We start from the raw sequence: 12,819 nt of genomic DNA on the forward strand, positions 1-12,819 counted from the left end.
TTGCATGTATTCCTTGGAGAAAAAAAGTAAACCAAATTGCTTCTTGTATGTTTATTTCAACCCTAGCCCATTTGTTTATTCACTTATTTTGTCCTCACTGTAGCTCAGGCTAGCTTTGAACTTGTGGCAACAGCCTCCTGAATGCTGCTATCACAAACGTGAGCCACTGTGCCTAGCTATTTTCTTTTTCCTGCTGGGGATTGAACCCAGGGCCTTGCATACATTGGGTAAACAGTGTACCACTAAGGTACATCCTCCGCCCTTTATTTTTGCTTTTGAAGCAAGGTCTCACTAAGTTGCCCAGGCTGATCTCAAATTTGCAATCTTCGCCACCTGAGCACCTGGGATTACAAGTGTACATCACACCAGCCCCAATAGATTCTGATGTAGCCTAGCACACAGTAGGGGCTCTGTGGTCATAAGTCAACATGGAGGCGTAAAAGGACATGTCAATAAAAACAAAAACATTGCTTTATTATGAGTCAAAGAACACTGTATAAAAAAACTCCAGTTGTAGAAATCAGCAGACATACAGCAAGTTCATATACAGATACTGTACATATGGGTCCCGCCCTTTAGGCTCCACTCTAGGCAGACTGTACACATGGGCACTGCCCTTATAGCTATACTCTAAAATCAGGTTGGTACAGTCTCCCTGCTGGCACAGCTCCAGAGAATGCTGCCCCAGGATGGTGAGAATGCAGTGCCTGGCTACAAACCTCTCTGGTGGCTCCACAGGTAGAAGTCTTGCAGAGATGCTGGGTCAGCCCAAGCATGCTGCCTCTCCTGTACCTGGCTCCCATGCAGGAAGCCGTCTTAAGCAGTCAGTTCATCTGGACATCTTGGCTCTCTCTGGGATGGGCACCTTTGCCAAGCTCAGTGTCTAACTGCATGACCTCAGCCCCTCTGGCTCATCTCCCACTGGGCCCTCTTAAGGGGGCCGGGTCTGCACAGCTTGTTTCTTTGGCTTAAAGGCAGGACTGGCAGGGAAAGAACCTTCCCCATTTCTTTCTCCATCCCTCTGAAGCAGAGACAGAGAATTCCTTTGGGTTGGAACCCTTAATACTGACCCATTCTGAGGCTTCGGGTGGCAGTTTGTGCATGTAGTAGGAGTGGTTCCCAGGGCTGGAGCAGTGGGACTGGCCCCAAGGGGGTACTTCAGGGGTGCTTGTCCCTGCCCTTTAGCCCATTTCCAATCCTTAAGCCAGGTGTGGCATACACCTTCACTGAGTTTGCAGCAGCAGCAGTGGCAGGAGCAGCACAGCCCAGACCAAGGGGAAGAGGCGGGGAGCAGCACTGTGACCAATGCTGTGTAGCACCTGCACCTCCGGGTCATCTGCAAGATGAAGGCAAAAGCCCCCAAGGTAAGTGGCCCCACTATTTCCACTGGCCCTTAGCCCAGCAGGATTTTCCCTGCCCCTGTATGGCAAAGGAGCCATCTCTAGTACCTGACCTCTTCAAACAAACCCCTTCCTGTGACCCAGGTGCACTGGGACCTACCTGCTAGAAGTCTCTTCTCCTGTGAATCTGCATGGGCCTGAGGACTGTGAGCTGAAAGATAACAGTGGTAGGAGATCAGGCATTGTACTTGGAGGCAGAAGGGCACAAGTGCTAATTTCCTTCCCATCATAGATCACTAGGCCAAGCTCAGGAAAAATGGAGGTCAATAGGGCCCGATACTCACTGATTTTGCCAATGACAGTAACCCTCAACTTCAAGCACTGGTTTTCTTGATGGTAGATTGGTTTAGCTGTAAAAAAAAAAAAATTCACAGGATGTTAAGGAAAGAACCTTTGTTGGAAGAAGATATAAGTTCAAATGTATCTGACAGCTTTCTCAACTCCCTGCTTTTTTAAAAAAATATATTTTATTTATTACCTTTATTTTTTTGTGTGTACGTGTGTATTGCCTGCATGTAGGTAAGTGCACCCATGTCATGCAATGAATGCCTGTGGAGGACAGAGGAGGCTGTTGGATCCCCTGGAACTGGAGTTACAGACAGTTGTTAGCTGCCTTGTGGGTGCTGGGATTCGAACCTGGGTCTTAGAGATGACACAGTAGTGAAGAGCACTGGCTGCTCTTTTTTTTGTTTTTTTGAGACAAGGTCTTCCTGTAGTCCCAGCTGCCTGGGACTCACTATGTAGGCCAGGTTGGCCTCAGTCTCGCAGAGATCTGCTTACTTCTGCCTCCCAAGTGATGAAACTAAAGGTGTGTACCACCATACTGGCTGCTCTTGCACAAGAGCGAAGTTCAGTCCCCAGCACCCACATTGTGGCTAACAACGGTCTGCAACTCCAGTTCCAGGGATGATTCTCTCTTCAGGCTTCTACAGGCACTACATGCACAAAACACTCATATGCATAAAAAGCTTTTCTCTCTTCTTTTTAAAAATATTTTATTTATTATTTTTATTTTATGTGTATGCGTATGCATGTATTGCCTGCATGTAGGTAAGTGCACCCATGTTGTGCAATGCCTGTGGAAGAGAGAAGAGGCTGTTGGATCCCCTGGAGCTGGAGTTATGGGCAGTTGTTAGCTGCCATGTGGGTGCTGGGATTCGAACCCGGGTCTTCTGCAAGAACAGTGTTCTTATCCCCTGAGCCATCTCTCCAGTCTCTCTTCTCCTTTCTTTACCTTTCTTCCTTCCTTTTTGTCTTTCTTTCTTGAACAGAATCTCACTATGTAGCCTGGGTTGGCCTGGAACTCACAGACATGTACCTGCCTGACTTCTGTGTGCTGAGATTAAAAGCAGGAGCCACCATGCCTGGCCTTTATCCTTTATTATTTTTTATTCTCTCTCTCTCTCTCTCTCTCTCTCCTCTCTCTCTCTCTCTCTCTCCCTCTCTCTCCCCTCCCCTCCCTCCCTCCCTCCCTATGAGTATGTGCATGTCATGGCACATATATGGAGGTTAGACCACAAATTTTGGGAGTCAGTTTCTGCCTTCTCCCTTGTTTTTCCTTTGTTTCTGCACTGCCTGTGTAATGCTAGCTGGCTGCCTATGAGTTTGCAACTGATTTTCCTGCCTCTTCCTCCCATCCTGATGCAGGAGTATTGGGATTACAGGTGTGTGCCACTGCATCCAGGTATTTATGTGGGTTGGGAAATGGAACACAGGTTGTCAGCCTTCCAGCAAGTACTTTTACCCATTGAGCCATTTTCCTGGCTCTTAACTTTGTTTTTTTTTTGGTCTTTTTGAGACAGGGTCTCCCTGTAGCCCCAGCTGTCCTGGAATTCACTATATAGACCAGGCTGGCCTTGAACTTACAGAGATCTGCCTGCCTCTGCCTCCTGAGTGCTGGGATTAAATGTTTTTTTATTTTATTTTATTTTATTTTTTGAGACAGGATCTCATGTAGCTCAGGCTGGCCTTGAACTTGCTATAGTTGGCCTTGAACTGCTGATCCTCCTATCTCCACATTCTGAGTGCTGAAATTATAGGCATGTACCACCACACTATCTTTTGAAATTTATATATTTAATATTTAAAAAATTACATTTATTTATTTATATTGTGTGTGAGAGTACACACATGCACACACATACCTCTGTATATGTGTGCTGCAGTGCATATGTGGAAGTCAGAGGATATTTTGTGGGAGTCAGTTCTCTCCTTCTGCTGTGTGGGAACTAGAGACGGGGCTCGGTAATCAGGCTTGGTGGCAAGGTGCCTTTTCGGCTTACATCATCTCACTGGCCCTGTTTGTTTTTGAGACAGGGGCTCACTATGTAGCTCAGACTGGCCTCGAACTATCGATTCTCTTGCTTTAGTTTCTCAAGTGCTAGAATTATAGGTATATGCCACCACATATGACTCTTCTCACTTTAATTCTTCTCTTTCCCTTAAACTTGATGTGTTATTAAAGACTTTATTATTTTATGTGTATGAGTGTTTTGTCTTCATGTATGTAAGTACACCACATGCATGCAGTGTCTGTAGAGGCCAGAAAAGGGCATTGTAGTCATTGGAACTGGAGTTACAGATGGCCGACAGCCACCTTGTGGATGCTAGGAACCAAACTCAGGTCCTCTGCAGGAGCAGCAAGTGTTTGCTCTTAACTGCAGAGTTATCTTTATATCCTCCTTAAACTTGATTTAATTTTTTTCCATTTTTTATTTATATAATCTTTTTAGGCACAGTCTTATTTTAGCCCAGGCTGACCTGGAACTCACTCTGTAGCTCAGGCTGACCTTGACTGCACATTGATCATTTTACCTCAGCCTCCTGAATACTGGGATTATAGGTATGAGCCATCATGTGTAGCCTGACCTAGGTATTTACCTTCAGTTTTTGCCTACTTCCTGCCCAGTGTTCAGCCCAGTCTCTCATTCTTTGGAACAGTTCTCTGCTTCTTCAGCAGTAGTGACAGGAACACAGAAAATGTCCTCTCCATCATTCCATTTTTCACTCCTAGCCTGAAGTTGGGTGAAGCTTTTACAATATATTTCCCTTTACCTGGGTCATTTTATACCCTCCTTGCCTAGACCCCACCAAAAGAGCAAGTCCTGAACCTTGTGACTCTTAGGATTCATAGTGGGTTCCACTGCCCTAAAAATAAAGTCCAAACTCATAACAGTGTTTGGGTCCCTAGAATTTGTCCTATCCACTTTCCAAGCCTCTCTCTTATTTCCTATATGCCTCCTACTCCAGGAGTTCCTGGAGTGGTCATGATCCCTTTGTAACAAGTTAATTCCTCCACTTCTAAGCAGTGCTGTCATTTCCCTGCTCAGTCTTTTCTGTGTCTTCTACCTTGGCAGATGCACAGGTCATTTTCCTAAGTCCCCTGTATCGATGTCTATCATTGACATCTATCACTGTTCTACTGGCCTGCTTGACCCGTATAGCTTCCTTCCAGCTTCCTTGAGGACAGGAGCTAGAAGTGTTTTATTTATCTTTGTGCCTAAAGTGCCAAACAGAGTGCCTAGGACACAGATGAAGCTCATGCCACGTTTGTGATATGAGTGAGATAAAATTGAATTTAAACTTAGGAGGGCCCTGTGCTACTTGACTCCTCACTAAGCATACACCCAGGCATATGCTGCTGTGCGACCAGTTTGTACACTTTGGCCTATCTCCCATGTACTCACAGATGTAGTAGTAGCTTTGTCCTTCCTTGAATTCCTTGCCCAAGGTGAAAGGTGTAAAGCGCTGGAACTTCTCAGATAGCTTCTCTGGGCCATGCTTGGCACTGGGCTGGTTGCACTTCCAGCGGACCTGGTCCTGGGACTGGGGCTGGCATACCACATACTCTGGGTGCTCCACCATGTACAGTGTGTACCGCTCCATGGCAGCATCTGCTACAGAGTCATCCTCGTAATGGGGACAGATAATGTCTAGGTAGTCATTCAGCCTCACATGTACCGTGAAGTCCTCATCTCGGAACCTGGGCCCATGCAGAGGAGGAAGGAGGTCACTCCAAAGCCATGTCAGAACCTTGAGCTTCCAGTGGTTACATCATCTCTCACATTTCACATTGGGTCCACAAAGATTTTTCCAAAATCTCAGCTCCCAGTGTTTATTAATCTTGATTTCTTACATCTCTTACATCACCACCTTCAAACATTCCCTCACTCCTCATCCTCCAAACAGCATCCACTCAGTATGTCTCAGGTACCAAAGCACTTTCCAGAACACCCCAGGTATCCGCCCGAGGATGAGCTTCTACATATTTCTGTAGCTCACTCATTCTATTCTACTGATAAACATGTCCCCAAATTTATTCTACCAGCTGCTCCCCTAAATGCCAGTAAACCTCATCTGGGCCATTCTGTATCCAGGCTCCAAGGAACCCTTTCTCTTTACCATGCTGCTGAGCCCCTCCCCATACATCTATATCTTCGCTTATCTTACCCTCTCATGCCCCTCACACTGAGTCTCTCTCATATTTCCCAACTTACTAGGCACCCCCAAGCCCTAGTCCAAACCCAGGCCTATAGGTAGTCCTTTAAACCAACCCTTTCTCACTTCACTCAAATCTCCCTTTCTTGTCATTCAAATTTATGCCCTGGATGCCATATACCATTTCCCAGAGCACCGCCAAACATTTCTGTCTCTTTATCTCCAGAAGAGGTCACAATTCCACCTTCCCCTAATGAAAGCTGCAGTTTTTAAAACTGGAGACTGCTTCTGCCCTGGGTTCGTTCCCAGGTGGGGCCAGCTTTCCCACCCGCCCCGCGCCCATCCCTGCAGGCTCCAGCCTGACTGCCCACCAGCCCCTCCCCCTTAGCTCCAGACACCTGGCTCCAGGCTGGAAGGGGTCCTGGTAGGGGGAAAGTGCCTACCCCTCCAGCTCAAAGTTGCTCAGCTTCTCTGAATTCCCCCAAGGACTGCCAGTGAGAGGCTTAGCAGAGCTGGCTGCCAATTTACTTTAAATCCAAACCCCTGGCATGGGTGGCATGTGTGGTGTTGGTGGTGGGGTTCCAAGGTGGCCACCCGCTGCCCAGTCATAACCCCATGGAGGCTGGGCCTTGCAACAGCTTGCAGCTTCTAGAACTAGGCTTTCCAGGCCCCTCCCCCACCCTGGGGAAAAGAGGAGCCGAGGGAGGCTTTTAAAATTCCTCTCTGGAGAGATAAACATAGAAGCCATTTCAGAACAGGTATTTCAGCTCTGGGCCTGGCGTCTTTCCCCCATTCCCCGTGATGGGCACTGACTCATGCCTCATCCACCTCTGCTACCTGCCCAGGCACTCATAAGAACCTGAGAAAATTTACCTTGTCAAATTTGGGCAGCCCCCAGGACCCCAGGCTAAGCCAGCACTGGTTTTTCTCTAGTGCTGGCCTCCAAGGCAAAGGGAGCTGGGAGATCTGAACAGACAGGATACCTGCCTCTCCAACCCAGTTTACAGTGGCAGAGCCCTTCTCGGACTCTGTCTTTGCTGGAGGCCTGGAGATCCCAGGGCTGATGCCCACTGCCCTGAGTCACCCATGCCAACCCGCCCTGTTTTTTGCCACCTCATCTCTGCCCCCAAGCTGGGCCCAGCTAGTCTGTCCACAAACTCCACTCTAGACTGGCTTTCCTGTAGTTATGAATAAAGCTCTGTGTGTGTGTGTGTGTCCAGAGGGACAGGCAGAAGCCGTACTTGGGTATACTTCTAAGGGTTCTGTCCCCTCCACTTAGTCTGCCTTTGACACTTGCTTTCCATCTGGAAAAGGGGGCCACAATAAGGCAGTGAGCGGTAAGGAAGAGGCTATTTCCTGAAAGAGAGGAAACCTGGGAGCTTGGGAACGGAAAAGGCCCGAGTTTCCCCCTCCCTACTCGTGGCTTCCTGTCCCTTCCTCCTTCAGCCAACACCTGGCATGGGGCATAAACAGGGACTTTGGTCTTTCCCAGTACTCGGACAGGACTAGGTCAGGGAGGCACGGGGCAGGCTCAAGGAGTGATGAGCCAGAGGACTGGCTGGGCCAGAAGGGCATTGCCTTTTGGAGTTGGCAGCTGCGTTTATCCTGTCGTCCCCCCTCCCCCCAACATGCCCCAAACAACAGACTCCTCAACAGGCAATGCCACAAGGCCAGAGGAAACTGACACAAAGTATTTCTCGAGGGGAGTAGGAGGCAGACACTAGAGCTGGGAGTGGCTTAGTGGTGTTTTATACCCCCCAGCTGCCAGGCCTTCCTCTTTGCTCCACCTTATGTCCCTCTCATGCTTCCCCCAAAATATTGTTTCCATAACTTGAGAAAACACAAGGGCAAGAACAAAGGGGCTGACAGACTGTCTTCCTTCCAGTACCATTTGCCTCCTAGCCCTAAAACCTGCCCAGGAGAAATTAACTCCTTCCTGTTAGGGCCTTTGTAACCCTTTGAATCCCCAGTGTCCCTCTCAGTGACCCTCTCTCTCCAGTTCTTCAGTGTTACCACCTCAGCCTCATAAACAGGCCACTCCCTCGGCCTACCCATGCACAGCATGTGTCTAATTTATGCCACCTCCTAAAAAAAAATACTTAGGGGGACCCAAATACGGAATGAATACCCAAAGCCTAGATCCCCACTGGGGGTCCAGGGTTCCACTGAGCACTCTGCTTACTATTGATGGCAAGAGGTGCCTGTCAGTATAAGTAAATAACCCAAGTGGAACACAAGGAGAGGGGCACAGAAGTTTCAGGGGGGCAGGAGCTTGAACAGCCTTGTAGGTCAGGGCCAGTAGTCTAGGCTCAGGGCAGGAACGCCCAAGCATGGGTTTCGTACTTTAGAGCGACTGGATGCTAGAGACAGGCATGAGCAGGTTCCTGCCGCGGTGAGATGCTGCCAGTTACTAGGGAGAGGTAGGAAAAGCTACAGAATCCTTCCCATCCCTGGCCACCTCTCCTAGGTTCAGGGAAGGAGCTGGCTGGGACAGTTACCCTGGGGAAGGGCATTGCCAATCCCACGCCCAGGCTGCCAGCCGGGATCTCGGGGCTTACTTGGGATTTGAACTGTTCCAGAAGACGGTGTGGCGGTCAGCAGCGGCCAGACTGCAGCACAGACCTAAGAGAGGGGCCCAAAGGAACTCCATAGCGCAGGGCCGGGCTAGGCCAGGCCGGGACGAGGGACTCCTCCGGGTCTGGTTCCTGCTGGCTTCTCCGCGGCACAGCCGGCACCGCGATCACAGCTCTGGCCTCTTTGCTGCTCGGCTCCGCCTTTTGGGCCGGCGCCGCCCGACACCTGCCCCGCCCCCGCCCCGCCCGGCGCGCGGCTGCCCCAGGGCTTGGGGGCTGGGGAGGTGGAGGAGGGGAGGCGGCGCACCGGAGAAGGGAGGTGCGAAAGGGACCCAGCGCGCGCCTGGGTCCCCACAGATCGCCCCAGAGCTGTGTGTTGGCTCACTTGGGGGTGGGGTGCGTGAGGCTCTGTGGGACTGGGGGCAGTCGCCAGCAGAAAAAAACTCACACGCATGGGTCTAGGAAGCGGGCGCAGGTCTGGCCCTGGTGTGAGGTTGTGGACTTGCCCACACCTCTCCAGAGATTCACACCCAGGCTCGCGCGGCCGCCTTCCCACACTCTCCGCCGACCCCCCCATTCCCGGACTCTGCGCTTGACAGCCCCTCCCCACACACGCGGCTGTTTGTTTTTGTTGGGTTTGTCAATGTTGTCTTTGTTCAAGAGATTGTGTCATCGCTTAGATGCCGGGAATAAAGTGCGACGCTGTGTGTGATCAAGTGTGTAAAGACTGCGGCCGGGCTAGGGGCAACCTCTGTCCATCAGTGCTTTGCGCGAGAGGAACACGCGGGACCCTTGGGCTACCGAGGGGGTCTGTTCTTAATTTTTCATTCGTACCGAAGCACACTAATGACCAGTTTGTGTGCCCCGTGTGTATCAAGCGAATGGGCTCTTGCATATGGACTGTGGGATGGGCACGAGGGTGACAAACTGTAACCAACACATGTACATATGGCGTGTGTAAATGAGTGTGATGGCGGGCAAATGTGAAGACATTTGTGAGTAATATCACAGCCGCGTGTGTGGAAGCGTGTGAAACTCGTTGACAGACGTATGCTAATGTTTGTGAACTGTGTGTGAAGAGGAGGAACGTGTTTGGACGTGCAGCGGGGGTGAGTTTGTGCGGCTGTGTTTGGCTCAGTCGGACTTGGGTCCTCCGGTCGGCTGGACATCGGTACCCAGCGGAGTCTGGGGCTCGGATCCCCTCCCCCGCTCCTTGTAAACAGACTTGCAGGAATTCACCTCTCCAGGCTCTACTCGCAGCCCGGATCTGCTGCGTCTGGGGAGGGGTTGGCGGCGGGAGTCTACTCCTGTGCTGGAGTGGGCGGGCAGGTGTTTGATTAGGTTCGAGTGCGTTCCTGGAGCTGGAGAGCCGAGAGCTGCGTGCTCTGTAGTTTGTGCGTGTGGCGGTGTGCACCGCCCGGTTTGCAGGGGTGTGTGTGCGCGTCCCCAGCCGCCCTTCCTTGCGGCTGCGCATCAGGGCAAGGCGCGGACCCGGGGCCCTTTGCCGGCTCCTGACCAGCTTCCTGGGTTCCCAGGCCGTTTCATCCTGGTTTTTTTACGGCCTGGCCTGGCAGTGGACCCTATAATTACGTGGGGCCCGGACGCCGCAGCAAGTCCAGCGCTGACCCTGCTGGGACGGAGCCTGGAAGAGCAGGGCTCTGGCCGGCCTCGCCTCCCGAGGGAGGTGGGCCCTGCTCGACGCGCTCACCATAAATATTTACTGAGTACCAACTAGGTGGGGCGCCCGATGACCCCACGGCTGGGTCAGGGTCGGACTTTGCACACAGACACCTGGGTGCACACCTGCCCTACGTGACTTGCCCAAGCCCTACGCAGATTTGAGGTGCGGCCCGCCGCTCCCGTTGGGTCGAAGTTTATTCCCCGACAGCCCCAGGGCGGCACCTCACGCGCTTTTTGCTCACCTGGGGGAACACCTTGGGTAGGTCTCCCTCGTGCCCTGTGGTGAGAGCGCACCATCTCAGCTCACGTGCTTCGTGGAATCGAAGCTTCATGATGGCAGGGATTTTGTTTTGTTTTCTGCCGTGCTGCCGGCGCCTGGCACAGCACTCAGCGTCTACAGTAGATGATCAGGGTTTGTTGAGTGACATCACTCACAAGTCGGTCAAGGTGTAGACTTGTGGCTGTTCTGAAAAGAAACACTCAGAGGGGTTAGAGAGGCGTGGTGGTGGTACATCTTTAGTGAAGACAGTTGTAGATAGGCCCTGGAGGAGAAGGCTTTGGGCGGGATTACCTCGCTTGTCTGCCACTGGGCCAGTACTTGTAGGGTCCCGCGCTGCACCAAGCAGGTTCAGGCTCCCTGGGCTCAGCCTGGCGGGGGCCATGTCCACTCGCGCCCTGCCTGGCTGGAGCGAGCTTGGGTGAAGGTGGCGGAAACCTAGGGCACGAGTGGAACGCGGAGCCCCTGGTTTGGCACTGTCTCCAGCAATTTCACTTTAGGCCTTGATCCTGTCCATGCTTTTGCGCTTTTAGAGTTAACCCAGTCTTGCTAGACCATTCCTTGATGCTGGATAAAGCACAAGAAAGAGACTCAGATAAAGTCGTACCCTCCCGCAATCAGTAAAGGACTTATGTTTGGGCATGTTTTTCTGGAATTGAGTGGTAGAGGAAATAACCCATCCCAAACGACAAACCTACTAAGGGCTATAACTTAGACCCTCAACACATTTTCGCACGGCCCTAACGCCTCCAGGAGCCGTTGCGCCGCCTGGTGGACTCAGAGAGGATCACGCAGTGAGATGCCGAAAGGGACAAAAGAACAGATGTCAAATCTCCGCCCCTGGGCATCCCTGCCCCTAGCCTGCTCCGGCCTGTCTGATCTCGATTCTTGTCTTGGGCTACCTCTCTCCCCAAAGTTGTCTCTGTTTAGGAAATCCCCTCTGTGAGTCCTTTCTGGGAATTCTTGAGGGGTAGAGTTATCTTTGAGTGTGCTGGAGAAGTGGGGAACGGCCACTGCCCACCCTCAGGCAACATTTCCAGACTGGAACTACTCAGCTGGTAGGTGTGGCCCTTCAGTGTGGGGAAGGCCAGAGCCGCGGGGTGCTCGGGCACGACTAGCCTAGCTTAGCCCCACAGGGCATCTATGAGCACTTGAGTGAGGCAGTGGCAGAGTGGGCCCTGAACCTGGTGCCTCCTCTGCCCCGCTGTCTGTTATTTTGAAAACTAAAGTGCAATATTTCTCACTCTCCTAGTAATGTGTGCAAATTTTTCAAAGATTGGAAGATAAAGGGAGGATCCAGTCTTTCGTTTATGAGATTTGTTTTGTTTTGTTTTGAGACAAGGTTTCATTAGGTAACCCTGGCTGACTTGGAACTCATTATATAGACCAGGCTGGCTTGGAACTCATCTAGATGCCCTCCCTCTGCCTCCAGAGCGCTGAGATTAAAAGCATGCACCACCATACCTGTTATTTATTTTGATAGAATTATAAATATGATTCATTTCTATTGGGACTGTGATGATTAATACTGATTGTCAGCCTGACAGGATCTAGAATCACCTAGAACACAAACTTCTGTGTTTGGGTTGGGTTAGCTTCTCTAAATGTGAGTGACACCATTGCATGGGTTGGGGTCCTGGATTGAATAAAAAGGAAAAAGTGAACTGAACAAGAGTGTTCCTCTTTCTCAGCTTCCTGACTATAGATGTAATGTGACCAGCTGCCTCATGCCTGCTTTCAAGCCTTGCCTGCCATAATGTATTGTACTGGAAAACTGTGAGCTAAAAATAAACTTTTCAGCCGGGCGTGGTGTCGCACGCCTGTAGTCCCAGTACTTGGGAGTCAGAGGCAGGTGGATCTCTCTGAGTTCAAGTCCAGCCCGGTCTACATAGTGAGTTCCAGGACAGCTGGGGCTACAGGGAGACCCTGCTTCAAAAAGACAAAAAATAAATAAGTAAACTTTTCCTTAAGTTTCTATTATCAGATGTTTTGTCATAGCAATGAGAAAAGTAACTAATACAGGGACCTTCCCCTTTAATTCTACAACAGAATAACATTCCTGCCATACACACACAGACACACACACATTATACATGATTTAGTGCTGGGGATGAGATGTGCCTATATCATGCTAAGCATGAGTTTTCCCTTCCATGGGGCTATACACTAGTCCTGTAATTGCTTTACTTTTCAAAGTTAGGACCTTATGCATTGGAGACAAAACCTCTAACACTGACCTACCTCCTTAACCTGCAAGAATGAGACAGAGTCTTACTATGTTGTCCAGGCTGACCTTGAGCTCATGAACTTGCCTCTTTGCATCAGCCTCCCAAGTTTTGGAGTTATAGGCAAGTGTCACCACACTCGACTGCCATAAAAGCTTTTGATTTTTTTTTTTCTTTTTGAGACAGGGTCTCCCTGTAACCTCAACTGACCTGGAACTCATTATGTA

The 12,819-nt window shown here is 50.5% G+C and overlaps 1 protein-coding gene across 1 annotated transcript; it reads right to left on the reverse strand.

Annotated features, from left to right (window-relative positions):
* Positions 1-449: 449 nt before the first annotated feature.
* On the reverse strand, positions 450-8,634 carry Efna1 (ephrin A1). Its single transcript, XM_008854367.3, has 5 exons — positions 8,396-8,634; positions 5,087-5,382; positions 1,685-1,750; positions 1,501-1,551; positions 450-1,336 (listed from the first exon to the last, which is right to left on the reverse strand). The coding sequence occupies exons 1-5, from the start codon at positions 8,485-8,487 to the stop codon at positions 1,224-1,226; spliced, it is 618 nt and encodes a 205-aa protein (XP_008852589.1). The 5' UTR covers positions 8,488-8,634; the 3' UTR covers positions 450-1,223.
* Between the last annotated feature and the right edge of the window lie 4,185 nt (positions 8,635-12,819).

This window comes from Nannospalax galili, unplaced genomic scaffold (assembly GCF_000622305.1).
Source record: "Nannospalax galili isolate Female #2095 unplaced genomic scaffold, S.galili_v1.0 scaffold591, whole genome shotgun sequence".
Classification (NCBI taxonomy): Eukaryota; Metazoa; Chordata; class Mammalia; order Rodentia; family Spalacidae; genus Nannospalax; species Nannospalax galili.